The 16,424-nt window shown below is 34.0% G+C and overlaps 4 protein-coding genes across 9 annotated transcripts in view; 3 read left to right on the forward strand and 1 right to left on the reverse strand.

The window, feature by feature from the left end:
• Positions 1-246: 246 nt before the first annotated feature.
• Positions 247-3,482, forward strand: LOC149496665 (polyamine-modulated factor 1-binding protein). 4 transcript variants are annotated; one of them, XM_089720660.1, is made up of 3 exons: positions 247-359; positions 1,324-2,191; positions 3,020-3,482. In XM_089720660.1, the coding sequence occupies exons 2-3, from the start codon at positions 1,332-1,334 to the stop codon at positions 3,192-3,194; spliced, it is 1,035 nt and encodes a 344-aa protein (XP_089576786.1). In that variant the 5' UTR covers positions 247-359; positions 1,324-1,331; the 3' UTR covers positions 3,195-3,482. The 4 variants fall into 4 exon arrangements, with proteins under 4 accessions (XP_089576786.1, XP_089576784.1, XP_089576785.1 ...); XM_089720658.1 differs by having other exon boundaries at positions 261-431; XM_089720659.1 differs by having other exon boundaries at positions 288-431; positions 1,329-2,191.
• Positions 3,483-4,611: 1,129 nt separating this feature from the next.
• On the reverse strand, positions 4,612-8,886 carry LOC105628767 (putative small nuclear ribonucleoprotein F). Its single transcript, XM_089720179.1, has 5 exons — positions 8,675-8,886; positions 8,445-8,532; positions 8,310-8,347; positions 5,730-5,794; positions 4,612-4,834 (listed from the first exon to the last, which is right to left on the reverse strand). Exons 1-5 carry the CDS (start codon positions 8,678-8,680, stop codon positions 4,765-4,767), a joined length of 267 nt encoding a protein of 88 aa, XP_089576305.1. The 5' UTR covers positions 8,681-8,886; the 3' UTR covers positions 4,612-4,764.
• A 540-nt stretch (positions 8,887-9,426) lies between these two features.
• On the forward strand, positions 9,427-14,533 carry TAF14 (TBP-associated factor 14). 3 transcript variants are annotated; one of them, XM_012210239.4, is made up of 7 exons: positions 9,427-9,771; positions 10,269-10,369; positions 10,712-10,800; positions 12,759-12,980; positions 13,060-13,247; positions 13,507-13,628; positions 14,136-14,533. In XM_012210239.4, exons 1-7 carry the CDS (start codon positions 9,738-9,740, stop codon positions 14,226-14,228), a joined length of 849 nt encoding a protein of 282 aa, XP_012065629.1. In that variant the 5' UTR covers positions 9,427-9,737; the 3' UTR covers positions 14,229-14,533. The 3 variants fall into 3 exon arrangements, with proteins under 3 accessions (XP_012065629.1, XP_089576304.1, XP_089576303.1); XM_089720177.1 differs by lacking the exon at positions 9,427-9,771 and having other exon boundaries at positions 9,823-10,369; XM_089720178.1 differs by lacking the exons at positions 9,427-9,771; positions 10,712-10,800 and having other exon boundaries at positions 9,819-10,369.
• Positions 14,534-16,400: 1,867 nt separating this feature from the next.
• LOC105628746 (protein SMALL AUXIN UP-REGULATED RNA 12) overlaps positions 16,401-16,424 on the forward strand; it is a 1,219-nt gene continuing 1,195 nt past the window's right edge. The window contains exon 1 of the mRNA XM_020677172.3: positions 16,401-16,424. This exon is cut by the window's right edge and continues 1,195 nt beyond it. The gene's annotated coding sequence lies outside the window, so the exon portion shown is untranslated.

The raw sequence follows: 16,424 nt of genomic DNA on the forward strand, positions 1-16,424 counted from the left end.
AACATGCCTCACTCTCAGGCTTCATCAATCGAAGACTCATACTGCAAATTAAAATCTAAAATCTCTAATCAAATAAAATCAAATATCATAATTTTATTTAATAATAAACCATCACAAAGAAAAGACTACTCTAAAAAAACAAAAAAAAAAACTCCTGATACGAAAAAAAAAAATCTGTTATAAAAAAAAGAATATATATATATATATATATATGAGTTTTGACATATATATAAAAGAAAGCAATATTTTATTGCATTTTATTCATTGGGTAAGGAACAGAAAAGTAAAGAAAGACAAGACAAGGACAACCCCTGCCCAGCTAACTCGCTCCCTTCCTTGTATCTTCTTCTTCTCTCTCTGTAAGTTTACGCTTTTATTTCTTCAGAAGCCAGAAATTCCCATTCTTAATCTCATCCAATCACAAACTGAAGGTACTATTTTTGTTTCTTTCTCTCGATCACTTCTCCTTTTTCACTTTTTTTGATTTTAATTTTGAATTTTTTGTTATTTTACCCTTCAAAAATCTTTGCTTTGTTTTCAATTGTACCTTTTTTTTTTTGTCGTTTGATGATCATAATGGTACCGTTTTTGTTTTGTCCATTGCTGTCCTCTTTCGGATTGTGGTGGGTTTGATTGGGAATTGTGTACGGCGAATTTTAACCTGTACTTAGGGTTTAGCAATGTTTCTCATTTGTTATTTGTGATTTTCTTCGTTGTCGGTTAGCTTGGATCGTCCAATTGAGCTTTCAATTCTCTGATCAAGCTATCCTTTGTTGCTGTTTTTTTGTTTTTGATGATGCTGTTTTTTTAATAGATATACATATATTACTAGAATTATGATTTGCTGGTGGAATATACATTTTTGTTTACCTCTAAATTATCACTAGAGAATGTTGTTGGCTTTTGGCTTTTGGCTTTGTGAGACTCATATGAAGGCAATTTGCAATCTGTTTTCAGATTAGGTCAATGTCACTGTGTCCAAATAATCAAGTATGTAAAATGGAAAAATCTGGTAGTTTATTTGCAAAATTTTGTGATTCACAACCCTTACAGACCCTGTGCATAGTGTATGTTAAGGCATCTTCATGCTGCTTATGCTATTGTATCAGCTTCAGAATCCATTATTCTGCACCAAGTTTGCTACTTGCTGAGCATATTCTTGATTCAGCTGTCAGTTTGTAATTTCTGTTCTTTATTATGATTTGTGGTTTTCTAAAGTTGATAGGTTTTATATCTGCTGTGTTTGGTTTTTTACAACATAGTTGGGAATTGGTTTACTTTAATTTATAGTTGAAGTTCTTACACCTGTTTCTTGACTCCTAGGGAAGAGTATGGCGACTGGAGAAGATGTTGACCTTTCAAATTTGAAGTCTCAGCTAAGTGAAACTCATGAAATGTGGAAGTTGGAGATGGAAAGACGCCAATCACAAGTGGATATATTACAATCAAAGCTTATGGAGGTAAAGGCTTCTATAGAAGGATCTGAGGAAGATGCAAAGAAGGAGTTGGAGGTTCTTTGGCGAAGAGTAAAAACCACTGCAACTTTATTGACCTACTTAAAATCAAAAGCAAGAATCATGGCTGTTCCTGATTTAGCTCATACATCATGTGGCATTAAACAATTAGAAGGAGTGGGACTTGTTGACAAGAATGGTGCACCAATTTCTAGTTGGTCTAGGAATGTCGATCTTTCTTCATTTGACAGTCCTGATGAAGAAACATGGATTAAACTCGGTGAGCAGCACGGTAGCTACGATGAACAAGATGAAGCTTATATTGGTGAATTACTCAGGTCTGTTCAGTTGGTAACAGACGTTATGGAAGCTCTTGTTAAAAGGGTTCTAATGGCAGAATCTGAAACTGCCGTTGAGAAAGAGAAGGTAACGTTAGGTCAGGAAGAAATTAAGAAGAAGGCAATCCAAATTGAGAGCATGTCCTCAAAATTAGAGGAAATGGAGCGCTTTGCTCTGGGTACAAATGGTATTCTGAATGAGATGCGCCAGAGGGTCGAGGATTTGGTCGAAGAAACATCTAGGCAGAGGCAAAGAGCTTCAGAGAATGAACAAGAGCTATGCCGTGTTAAAAGGGACTTTGAGTCACTGAAATCCTATGTTAGCAGTCTCATTAGTGTAAGAGAAACTCTTCTTTCATCAGAGAAGCAATTTCAAACTATCGAGAGGCTCTTTGAACGGTCAGTTATTTCTCAAAACAACTAATTATTCTTTTTTTTCCTTTATTTTGTAAGGGTTACTTCCACTAAAACCATATCATGTTTAAGTTTTCACCAGCCTTCCTTGATACCACCACCCAAAAGGGGTAAAATTTGTATTTTGTAAAATTCTTGAGAAATACTTATAGCCTTGATGGAGATGAAAAATCTAATATTGCAAGATGAGAACAGTTTCAAACTTTGGAGTAGTATGACAACTTCTATTAGGATTGGATGTAATACACAGTTTGCTTTTTCATAGTGGCTTAGCCAGGTGATACTAATGTTTTGTGGTGTGGTCTCTTAGGTCTTATATTTTAATAGTAAAATGGTATTGTAACTGTGTTCTTGGATTAACCAAAATGTAGTGGATGGCCATCATTTTGGTCTCTGTGGAATCATGATGATGCCAATTTCAGACTATGCTCAATTTCATCGACTTCCTTAGGCTGTTCATATAACAAATATTGGCTTTTCGTTTGGTGAAATCCGAAATCTATGGATCCCTTCCTACATCTGAAATAGGCACTAGCATGTGTGTTTGGTAGTGATGTTTCATATTTTTTGTTTTTACTTCCTAGCGCCAAGGTTCCTAATCTGTAGGTTCTCATCTTTAAGTTGTATGTATGTGCCTTTGCACCTGCTTTGGAAATATCTATATTGGCTTGATTGTTTAGAAGAACAATTGTGCTATTTGGTTTTGTGCATCTCCTTTACCTCTTTGTTCAAAGCTAGTTCAGTACTCCCTTCTCTTGTATTGGCTGATCTACTAGCTGGGTTACTTTATAATCATTTATTTTTGTGGAGCAGGCTAGTTGCAAAAACAACTCAGTTGGAAGGTGAGAAAATGCAGAAAGAGGCAGAAGTTCAGAAACTAATGGAAGAGAATGTGAGATTGACTGCTCTTCTTGATAAGAAAGAGGCTCAGCTTCTGGCAATGAATGAACAGTGCAAGGTAATGGCTCTGAGTGCTTCAAATTTATAATTTGGTGGATTGTACTGTTCTACCTTCTGGTGGCTTGCGGTGGATATGTTGTTCCATTCAACTGCAATTGCCAATCTACCAGAGAAGATTCAGGAACTTAGTAATTCTGAATTGTAGAGCATCTCATATCCTTTTTGCAAATTGTAATATCGTGAAGAGCTCAGTGAAACATGCTCATTAGTACCATTCTTGTGCTGTTGGAAAACCCAAGCCAGGAAGCATTAATCTGAACAGTTGCGCAGTGTGTTGTTGATCAAGTAGTCAATGAGTTATTTATCTTTGATGTAATTGTTTGATATCAGTTCCATTGTCCATTGAATGATCTACCCTCATCACAAAAGTTTGATTCTTTTAAATCTAAACATCACTGTTTGTTATGCATGGTAGCTGCTGCTCATATAAAGTTCTCTAGTGATAAACATTTCACGTGTCTTGCCTGTGGATTCTTCATTTTCCGCGAGTCTAAGATCTGCTGGCTACTACATCGCTTGCTGCTCATATATCATTGTTTTAGGAGTTGCAGTAGAGGGAAACCTAGACACAGAAATCCATAGAAAGTACCATCTACATTTCTGGAAAGTGGAAACAAGAGGAGAGCAAGGGGTAAATAATGGCAAATGATGTTAGGCATATTCGGCAAAACCAGCTGTTTTATCGGTGGTCAGATGTTTAACTAGCATTTTATCGAACGGTAAAGGAAGTAACATTTCTTAAACTCTAAAGTCTCCTATAAACATTAGGACATTGAACAATATAAATAATAAACAAGCTGTTGCGAAATGGGGGCGGTAGTCATTCTCTAAGTCAGTGACTCAACGTAGATAGTAATAAGTCAGTGACTAATCTCTAAGTGACTGAACGTAGATGGTAATTTGATGCCAATAGAGAATGTATGAACGAACATCAGAAATGAGAACCTATATGAGTGCTATAGTTCCTATATGAGAACCTCCTTTTTCCGAGCTTGGGACCGGCTACGCGTCTCTACACTCGCATAGGCGGAGTTAATAACTGAATCCTTTTATCAAAGCCGAGACAAACAAAATCCTATTAAACCATCTAAAGAGGCTAGAAAAAATAAATTTGCATTGAGGGCTAAGCAGAAATCAACAAAATCCAGCTAAACCGGTTCGATTCAATTTTATTTTAATTTTATTAAAAAAAACTCTAATTTTTTCTTATTCAGTTCTATTTTTATTAAAATTGAAAATCAAATCAAATTTAGCCTGAAAATAAGTCAATCCAAAATTGAACCAAATCAAATCAAATCAATTCACTTGGGTAATACGTTCAGTTGAATTTATGTGTTAAAAATTTGCGATTTAATGGAATTTCGCCAATTTGTTCCGCTTTTGACGACGCTGTCTTTGCACACCCTAACCCCATTTATGTTTCTCATATAAGATTAGTCATGAAATGAGATGCTAAAGTGAACTAGTCATATGGCAAACAAGAGTGAATAATCCAAGATAATTTCAAGTAATATCTATCTGTTATTCAAACGGACACTATCTTCAAAAGTAAAAAGTACAACAGCTAGCAAGTGATTCAAGGCTCAGAGTCGCATTTATCAGTCGCGATCTGCATCTTCTATGTCTTCATCCTCTGGGACGCCACGGAGATATAAGACATTGTTGCATCTGCAGGGGAAATACACAAAAGAGCCCCTTTTAACTCTGGCAGAAGACGAACTTTTACGTGCATTGTAACAACAAATGGCCGATATTGTCTGACAGTAAATAATATTAATAACACAATCACTATAAGGTTGTAGTGAAATTTGCTTCCTCTACCTGGCTGGGGGCCTAACAAATTCTTTATGATCAAGTGTTCCACATAGTAAAAGTATATCCAAGAGCACCATTACGTAAAAAACTAAATAATGAACATGCTATAACGAGAAAACCAGATGTGTAAAATTTTAAACGGGCTTCTAATGCACTGAACATAATAAAAACAATTTAAAACTTTGAGCATTAATAGATTAGACTCTTCTATTATTGCTACCACTAGTGTCACCGCCACTGCTGATTCTGCTACTAATATTAGAAAAGATCTCTAGTTTAATTCAAATATGAAAGTGTTTATATTTCGAATTCTAAATTTTATAACATAAGACAGCTGCTCTGATTAAATGACATCTCAAAACACATGAATACAAGCTTAAAAAGATGTCATAATCTTATGTGATGTAAATAAGCATATATTTTCCTCATGGAATCATATGTAAGAGGTCAATCTACTGAAAATGTTCAATCATGCAGGAGGATAATTCAGAAAATAAATAACAAAAAAGTTCCAAGTACAAAATTTTAAACACCAGCATGACACATCTCCCTCTAATAAGACTAGATGCAAATTAATAATAGTTCATCTAGTTTAGGTTCTATCATAAATGTTCGATCATGCAGGAGGATAATTCAAGGGAAAAAAGAAAAGTTAGAAGTACAGGAACTTCTCACACCAAGATGACATATCTCCTGACTCTAGTAAGACTAGATGCAGATTAATTATAGTTCATCTAGTTTAGGTTACCTGATCAAAATTTCTCCAAGATTTCCAGTGAATTGTCCATCAATATATTCTTCAGTGTTGCCTAGCTGCAATTAGATTTCATTAATTGAAAAAGGTTAGAAACAAAGAGCATCAAAGAGGAAAAGTAGCTGAAATAACACAAACTCCAGGAGTTCATGAAAAATTGTCTAGCTGCAATCAGCTTTTGGTTTTGTTTCCTGAACAATTGAAAAATTCCTAATCCTCACCCTTTTCCCTGCACATCTATATGCTCTCAACCATTTATTTGAAATCTCATTTTCCATGTACCAAAGATTTAGATTTCCCTTCTCATAATCTTAACATTTTCCATTCCACAAAACCTCTCTTTTTTCTTTCTTTTCCACTTTTTGTCAATCCTACCTCAGCTCCATCTCTTTAATTCATCCATATACTCTACTAGGTGACATCCCTCCTTCAAGTTGCAGAAATAATATTCCAATGCACAATGTAATTTTTCTATTCTATTTTTTCCATGGCATATTTCCACTAGTTTATGGAAAAAAACAAGATGCATTCAAACTGATAATTGAACTGTTCAAAAGGCATGCAATTTTGATAGTGGATGGATGCCCCTGCCTGAACAGAGAAAATGTTGTCCTGAAAAGTATACCAGATTGGTCCATTTGTGCACGATAAGTTACCCGTTTTTTCTCTTTGAGCACGGTATGCTTTATTCTGAAGCTGATCAGGTGGTTATTAAGCAGTGATATATCGGTTGGGTTCAATCATAGGCATTGATCAATGATCACAGGATAATTAACAGGCAATTTATTTGTCTGTATGTGCTAATTTCATAGACCAACACCAACAAAAAGAAAAAATTAACTGCATTGGCTTCCAAAGGATACTGCAACTTAGGTAGCTCCAAAACAGCATTAACCGTCATTGAACTTGCATCCCCTAGCTTAATGTCAATTAAATGTTTGCATTTTTCAATGTAATAAATAAGCTAAAATAAAGAACTGAATCACTCATTATCACAGGACATGACAGGTCAACATGGAAATCAATCAACAAACTCAAGAGGACGGTCGTATATGGACCCTGAGACATATGAAATGTTGTCTCTGAGGGCCCTGTAGCGAAAAGTTCATCGAAGATGGTTTCAATTCTAAAACATTCTACAAAAAATTCCCCCTACATCGAGTCATTCCTTCACACTACAAGCACAATTGAGCACCTACCTTCAGAAGTCCATAAGAAAAGTCAAGGAAGCAATCTCACTAAATATGAGAAATAAGAATCAACATGCAAGACAATCAAGTTGATGGGATTAGACATTAGAAAAAACTTCATCTAACTAACAAAAGTGTTTTCATTTCTTAGGTTCTCAGCATCTCCACACTTAAACCTCACATGTGAAAAGCATTGGAAAACTGGATATGAACAAAACCTAGACCCATTGTATAGCTACACTGCATTGTCAGGAATCTTTTTTTATTCACCATAATTTAAGTTGGCATCATTCAAAAATCAATCAACGATTCAATTATTATGCACTTCTTCCAAGGTCAATAATATTAATAAGTTGCATCTTATATGCAATTTTAGTAGTATGGAAGAGAATTTAAGTGACTTTGTTTTGCATCTGGGTTAATATTTTTGAATGTTTGAATTTGAATTGGATTAAAATTCATTGCTTGGTTTGTTAATTGTTTATGGATTTAAATTTGAAATGAAATGCAAATCAAATTCAAAGGCTAAAATATGATGTATTTCAAACTACTTCAAAATATGTGTCACTTCATATGTGCTCTACACTTTAAAATCCTAGATTTCATACAAGAATCCAAAAGCAAAATAGGTTCATTTGGAATTTTATATGTTATATAATGATATTTAGAAGGTTTTTATCTTGCTCAGCTTACAACATTACATCTTACGAGCTATCTTCTTGACCAGCTAGCGCTTTCCAATTCAGAGCATGGTCAGTTAATATTTCCATTTGCACCAACAAATTCGACTGAGGCATGTCTAGTTACAAATCAAAACTTCACCTAATATTCTTTTCAACATTATCTAGAAAAAAAATGTCAAGGCAAGAACAGAATCTATCAGTATTTATACAATACCTAACTAATTGGTTTCTCGACCATCTTTGAACTACAACATCTTCAAAGAACTTGATGAGGTTATGAAACAAATAAAAATCTCTATAGCAGATAAGTTATCCTTTCAAGTTTCAGTTACTCAAATATTACGAGAAACTAGGTTAAAATCACATGTCCAAGTCCCCTATGATCAGATTAACCTCAAATGCAGAGCAAACCTTTTCCTTTTTCAATAAAACGATCTTCCAAAAGACAGAGAAAACAATCCTCCTCAGAGTAAATTACTCCTTTTTCTTAGGTTTTTACAATTAACATAACATATAAACTAAGATTCCATTTAATTTGCTTGCCTTTTGGCTTTGCCATTGTAAAATACAATCTCAAAGAAGCAAAAAGTAAAAAAAAAAAAAAAAAAAAGATTAGCCCATCAAAGCCTTTAAATTTGAAAAGCACATGAAATAATCTAAAGAAAAATAAGTAAACTAGAAATTTGCAGTTGAGGCAGAACCTGTAGGTTCATGTAAGAATCCACTGAAGCAAGAAAACCTGAAAGACAACCAAAATCTAAGGACAAGAACAAAATAAAGAATACTGAGATTAAAAAAATAAAACTAAATAAAGAAAGAACAACAAGTAACCGTACCTTTGTATTCCATACCCCACTTGAGTTTTACAATAACAGTTTTCCCAGTCAAGTTGTTCAAGAAAGGCTTAGGATTAACTGGTATTGTCTGCAATATTAACACGAGAAAAAAATCAGGGAATCAGAAATGTCTATGAACCAAAAACCTAATCGAAGAACATAACTCTGGACATATACAAGAAAATAAAGAAAAATAAGAAAGGAAAAAAAGCATTCAAACAAGTACTCACAGCCATTGAGGACGATAAAGAGGCAGAAAGGGGCCAAAGGTTGGTGGTAGTGGTGGTTGTGCGGTGGAAGAAGGGGAATGGGAGCCCCTGATAACTCTGGTATATCGCACCTCTGGTGGCGACGTAGGCGGTCTTGTGTAAAGAGAAGAGTTTAATTTTACTACTAAACGGCAGTTGTTTTGGCTGCCTAAAACTGGCCCCTCTACCGATGGCAATTTTTACCCGACCCTTTGGATGTCTTAAACATAATTATTTAAAAAACCAAACCTACTTTTCTAATTATAATTAGTAATATAATTATATTTAGTATAGATATTGTATATTTTATTAAGTCAAAGTAGAATTTTACAATTTTTTATTTTTAAAAAATAAAAATAATATAATATTTTAATATTGAATGGATATATAAATGACTTCAGATATTAAATGGATAATTATAATTAGATATGGAATGGATTTCAAGTAATAAAAGTTAATTATAAGTTCAGGGAGAACCTTCGCCTTTCAAATATATATTTAAAAAATATATATATAATTATAATTAATACTATAATTGTATTTAATAATTATATTATATTTTTATTAAATCAAAATTATAATTTTATAATTTTTATTCACTTTTTTATTTTTAAAAAAATGAAATAAAAAATATTTTTAATGTTAAACGATTAATTATAATTGATTTTGAGATGAGTTTCGATATTAAAGGCATTTAATTTATAGTCGAGTTCAAATAGTATATTTTAAGCGGATACTTGATTCGTTGCGATCATAGTTGCTAGGTTAACTTGATCTCGTGAGTGATTCCTTGAAATTAAAGAATTGCTTTGCTTTGACAAATCCACAGACTTGGGTCTTCTAAACCATTATGGCATGAAAAATCTAGCTTAACAAGCTTCATATACATTCTCAACACGACCTTGTCAGTGTGGTCTCCGATTCCTTTTCATGGATCCTGCTTTCAACACATTCAGCCGAGAGTTCATTGACACCATTAATTCCTTCATCTATTTAAGGAGCCTTTCTTGACCTGAACTGAGGCTCTTTACCTGATCTTCTAGCCATGAGACGCTTATCGCTAACTACCACAAGCTTTGGTATCATCCTGTGACGATCTTCTTTGGTTTCACACTCTATTGTAATATCGTATTCATTATGGTATTTTGCATAAGTTTAATAGGAATTCTCTAATAGTTTCTTCTTATGAGTTCTTCTCTTTTTTATCCCTTCTTCTTCGAATTATTCTCTTTGAAGCTTATCATACGCAGTGGCTCGAAGAACAAATCTAAAAGAACACTATAGGAGAGAAAAAGATAATACACAGTTTTGTTTTTGAAAAATAATTATTTGGCACTGCATAGAAATATCATTTATTAAATCAATTAAATGAAACAAATTAGGGTATACCTTCCTTTGCACGCACTGTAAAGTACCTTTTCTTTTACTTTTTACTTGCTAAAAAATAAATATTTAAAAAAAAACCTAACCCCTTATTCGACCGTGGAAACCCGTGTCTGTGAATGCTGCAATTTCCGAGCTCTAATTTGCTTCATTTCGAGTTAAGATTGACGGAAGGCTGAAATGCACACTGCAGCCTCATTATCGGCTAGACCAACAGCAAGCGAGACCCAACCGGAAGATGATGGGTCACCCGCAACGCCACAGCGCATCAGAATTGAAGATGGCGACAAAAAGGTAACATTTTTCTTTTCATATCTGATCCAAAACCCAAATCCATGTGCTCACTTCATGCTTAACTATTGATTGCAACCATTTTTTTTCAATTTTTAATTGTAATTGGCTTGAAGTTCTCTTCCTTTAGCTGTGTATTTTCACTTCTGTGATTAATTAGCTGAAAAAATTGTAAATATTGAAAAAGATATGTCGTCGTTCTGTTCTATTTCTGACTAAATCTAGTATGAGTATATACGTGGACAGTTCTGATTCTTTTTTAATTTTGACTTTTTACTTTTGGGATTAATAGGATTTATGGTGTGCTCTTCCTGATAGCATGTTTCTTGCATTCCCCTTGCTTAGGTTGCAAACAGGAGAATTAAAGATGTTGAAATAAGTGTTCCTGTGGTACATGGAACAATTGCATTTTACCTTGGTCGAAAGGCCAGTGAGTAAGTGCTTTCTTCTCTTTGCATTGTAGTTTACCTTCCAACTCCACCTGCTTTCCCCTCTTTTTTGAATTCCTATAATATATTTTTCTGGCTAAATGACTGAAAACTCCATATATTTGCATGCCTTTTCAATTTAGTAAGCTGTTTAATTTTGTCAATTTTAGCAGTCTTGCTATGCTAATATATTTTAGTGGTCTAATGCAAAAAATTGCCCAGTGGCATCCTTAAGTTTCGAGAGATCCACTATATGCCGCTGAATTTGTAACTTTTAGTAACCTTGCACCTTGGGGTTGATGGGTGCATTTCTTAGTAACAATTTTTAGAGACCTATCATATGCCCCTAAAGGTGCTGTTCTATAACAAAAATTGCAATTTCAGGAGCATGTTGGGTCTCTTGAAAACTTTAGGGTGCCACATGGATAAAACCCTAAAGTTCAAAGACAAATTTAGCTAATTAAGCGGGGGAGATTGCTGATATGCAATTTACATACAAAGTCTACATATCTATCACATTCACAAAAAAAAAATATTTTTTCCTTGCGTTTTGTGATGCTATTAAATATAAAGTATTAATTTCTTTCAAAAACTGTATTGTTTTAACTGATAAATAAAAACAATTATTAGTTTTTGTGACAGAGAAAAAGTTTAAGAAAACTCATACTTTTTATTAGGGGTGTGCACGGAACTGCAGGAATCCTAACCCATTCCCGAAATCCGTCCCGAACTTCCCGTGCAGGAATCCTAGCCCACTCCCGAAAACCGTCCCGAAAAACCCAATATTAAAACTGACCTAAGTTTCATCCCATCCCATCCCAAAATTTGTGTATTCTTGTCTCAGTTTTTCTTTAAAATTCTAGGTGCCTCTTTTTTTTATATGAATCTCAAATCATGTCCATTAAAATCATGTCAACCTTTATATTTTTAGTTTTTCTTATGACTCTAATTACTTGTTAAAGTTAATAATAATATGAAAAAAGCATTTTTCTAAATATAAAATGAATCAATTAATTAAACATATTTTTCAACATAGATTTTTCCTCTATTATTCTGCTATATGTGTTAAGTAAATCTTTTTGAATAAATTTTTACTATTAAACAAAAAAAATTAATCAATACAAGAGAAGACATTGACTGTAATTAATCGAAATACTGGTTTATAAGTTATGCTTAATGCTATTATTATTTATTTTTCACATGATCTTCTGATTAAATCAATTAAGTATCAAAATTTATATCAGCTTAAAGACATTAGTAACAAACAATAATGAGTTAAAATTCATGAAGTACATGTAAAGTAAAATTGTATATCGTTTTTGAATTATTTTATTTTATTATATTTAACGCTTTTATTAACTAGAAAGTAACAACTAACAAATCTTCTATTATGACTTTAGTAGTAAATCATCAATGATTGAATTAATTATTTGATTTTTTTTAACTCAAATTTGTGTTGATGAATTTTGTTTGATTGTAATTGTTAAATATAATAATTTGATGATTTTTTTTGGTGAAAAATAATTTAGTCGACTACGGGAAAACTTGATTGATTTATGACCCAATCCATTTTGTCCCATTCTGTCGACCCAAATTCATGTCCTGTCCCGCCCTACAAAATGGGATGGATAGGACGCGACTAAGACTGTATTTCTTATGTTCTGGTATTTTGGGATGAGGCTAAGAATTATGTAATTCCCGACCCGACCCATGCACACCCCTACTTTTTATCATCTGCACTGGAAAGAAATAGAAACCATGTATATGTATGATCTATATGTATATTCTGGTTTCAGTTCTCTAAATTGGTAATATTGTTACTGATATCATAAGTTTAGGCAAATTTTACACAATCAAAGTAAATAATTAAAATTGAGATAAAACTAGCACAAACGTTTGAACTTTTTGCCTTGTTATTTGTCCTATTTTACATGGGTTTTACTTGTTCTTTCTCTGTTGATTAGGTCCCAGTCACATAAGTGGACAGTCTATGTACGTGGGGTGACAAATGAAGATCTCGGGGCAGTCATAAAGAGAGTTGTGTTCCAATTGCATCCCAGTTTTAATAACCCTACAAGAGTGGTAGAATCGCCTCCTTTTGAATTATCAGAATGTGGGTGGGGTGAATTTGAAATTGTCATCACCATTGTCTTCCATAGTGATGTCTGTGATAAGCAGTTGGACTTGTGAGTCGTTATCATATGTTACTGCCTTCATTTAATTGACAGGACTGGCTGATTACCACTATCAGTTCAATTTCTGCAGGTATCACCATTTGAAATTGTACCCTGAAGATGAAACAGGTCCACAGTCAACCAAGAAGCCCGTTGTAGTGGAATCTTACAATGAGATTGTCTTTCCTGATCCTTCTGAAAGCTTTTTCACCCGTGTGCAGAATCATCCAGCTGTAATTGTGCCTCGGCTGCCTGCTGGATTTAACTTGCCTACTCCTGGTAAAGTTTCTTTCTGCTTTCTTTATTGCATGGACCTATGTTCCGGTGAGAATGAAAACATGTCCAAGCATTGAACTTTTCAATACTTAAGGATGTGTTCTTATTTCTAATTGTCCTGCACCAATATGCTTATCCATGTTGAAGTGTTAGATTTGAATTCTTCATGGAGAAGTATCTAAGTAACATAGGCTGCACAGTTTTCACAAAATTTTCCCTTGCTACAGTTTTACATGGTAAATATTTGTTTGGGCATTTGTAGTTCCAATTGAAAATCTGAAAGAAAGGGAGAGAGGAGACACCAAAGATCATCCACTGAGCCACTGGTTCTTGAATTTTTCAGAGGCAGATGAGCTTTTGAAACTTGCAGCAGCTCGTCAGCAGGTTAGCATGTCTTTATTTTATTTAAACTGGTAAAACAATTTATAATTGTCTGGTGATTATTCTCTTTTGAGAATTGTGATGATATTTATCAAAAAAATATACATCAATGCATCATCTTTGAAATGATGCTAATGGTGATCTTCTCTTCTTCGCTGCTTTCTGTTTATTCGTTATCTTGCTTAGGCTTTAAACCCTAAAAAGTTTGTACTCAGTTGATTCCATGTTGATTTGTGTTTGTAGAAAAGAGATATGCCTAATTTGATTGGTTGCTTCCTAATCTAACTCTGTACTAGAAGAAATATTCTCATGGTTTGATGATATCTTATCTTTGTGACAGGTGCATGAAATAGGCAGTTTATTGCATATATTATTAATAAATGATAACTCCACTTGAGTGGCATTTGTTTGGTTTTGAATTCCATCTTGTCTGCTTGCATGTATCATTTTGTGGACAGCTTAGTTTTCTTTAGCCAAGATGTGTTTCTGATGGTATACAAAATGTGATAGGTGCAAGCTCATATTATTAAGCTGAGAAGACAATTGAATGTGATAGATGGGCTACCTCAATCATCTATAACAGCCTCGGCTTACGATTTATGAATGTATATGGTCATGCTAGATTAAGGTTGGAGATTCATCATCAAAATTAAATTATGGAAGACACTTGCCTGTGGTAATGAGATGTACAAAGTTTGGAATAGCCAGGATCTATTTGACGGTCTCTGTAGTTTTCGCTGTAGGGTATGACTTCTACTTATGTAAAGAGCAAAATACTCTGGGAGAATTTTATGAACAATAGATGGTCGTATAGAAATTTCTTGGGTGAGAATTGATGAACAATTGCTGTTCTGTTCTTTTCTCTTGTAATAGCAATGGAGCAAAGAAAATTTTCCAAAGTTGCTTAACATGTTCGTCTGTCTCAATTGAGTGGAATGTTTATGATGCTATGTTCTTGCTGCTGATTTCTTGTTCAGAAAATCTTCGATTCTTTTTAGTAGTCCTGGGAGATGTTAAGTTCACAGTACTGAAGGGGGAGTCATCAAGATAATCTTTTGTTTTCTTTTTTTCTTTTTTTTTTTTTCCCAATAACTAAATGAATGATATTTTCCTTAGTGCAAATAGTTATGATTCGCATTGTAAGTGTCATCATCGCTTCAACAGGTTTTTAATTATTTTGTCAGCATACTGTAGATGTCATTCTTGGGCAGGTGGGGCCAATACTTCCAGCAGAACTGGACTTTCCTATGTGACTGTTGAAAAACTACATTTTTCTCTTATAATGATGAACTGCAGGCTTACTTGCTGTTTCTCTGCTTTCAAAATATTCGTGATAGCCATTTTTTTTTTTTTTAATTTGCATCCTGTGCAGTGAAAGTGGATAAACTTCACTAGCTTTAAAGTTATATATATGGTGATTGACGTTCTGATGAAACGGTGTAAAATGCCAATTCATGAAAGGGATAAGGCTGACATATCAAGACAGTTTAAAGGGAAGCAGCTCAAATTTCAGAATGCTGTATTGAACCACTGAAGGTGTTGTGGGCAATGAGGATAATTGTCCGTTGCCTTGTTGATTTGTTTAAGTTTTCTCCAGAAAAAGGTAACATGGCCTTCACATGATAATCATTTGAATGGGTCACAATTCATCAGAAGGAATCGGCCTCTGTTGATTAGCTATTGAAGTTTTTCAGCCTCTAAGTGACAATTATGGGCCATCCTGTCATTTGTGTTTCATAAACGCCTACTTATTTTCAATCAGAAACGATGGATAGCCACTCTTTGCCCATGTCGTCCACTATAATATCTTCCTTTATTGTATCTTTCTAGTTTCACATTTAAATTTTAGGTAATGGAATGCAGATCAATGAGCAATACTGCTTAAATCAGTGTTTTATTTGTGATGCTTGTGATCTACCTAACCCATTTCAGTATTTTGGTTATTGTTGCATTGCAGGAATGCTTGTCCATAGGAATATGAAAGAAAACAAAATAGATGTACAGCAAAGACAGGTAATACTGATCCTATAACCTTTTACAGGTAGCTATATCTATATGAGCCTTAGAACATGAGAAATAACTCTGTGGCGTCCCAGCAAAGGCTGGAAATTCTAGTGGTTCTCAGTTTTAGGAGCAATTGTCTTCTTGCTTGTTTTGCATATGTGGCTATATGTCGATCATTGTGGCATTTGGTTTAGGCAGGAACACATGGATTATCCTACCTCCTGTACCACGCAGGATCGTTTTGAGAAGGGATTAATATCGAATGACTCGGGAAGAGTTCTCGACGTAAAAAAGGTGTGTCTCATTGCTTGTACAAGCAAAATTAGGGGAGTGAATGGTAGCTGTCTCTCATTGCTTGTCTTAAAAAAGGTGCATTTGTTTTTTGTTTGTTGGCATAAAGATGTGATTGAGATTGTATAAGGTTGGTAAAGGAATTACAGTGGGTATTTTTGAAGTGTATTTCACATGTCCTAATATGAAATGAAAGTTCCAAATAACTAAACAGATCTCATTTCAATGCCAAACAGGCAATAAATGGTTAAATCAATTAGGTTTAGTTCAGTTGATGCACTTGTGGGAATAGGAATCAGCCAATTTTACTCTCAGTTAAGTAAAATTGCTAAAACGACAAGATTACCAAAAGTTTGATGCTTAGTTGGGACGACAGGTGTTGCAATTTGGAGGAATCACGGCTAAACAATATATAAACAAACTCGTCGATTAAACTACTTAAAAAAAAAAAAAAAAAAAAAGGTAAAAAGGTAAAAGTGCAACAAATTTTTTACAAAATCCTTT

The sequence above is a fragment of the Jatropha curcas genome, chromosome 4 (assembly GCF_041381405.1).
Source record: "Jatropha curcas cultivar XTBG-Jc1 chromosome 4, XTBG_Jcur_1.0, whole genome shotgun sequence".
NCBI lineage: Eukaryota > Viridiplantae > Streptophyta > Magnoliopsida > Malpighiales > Euphorbiaceae > Jatropha > Jatropha curcas.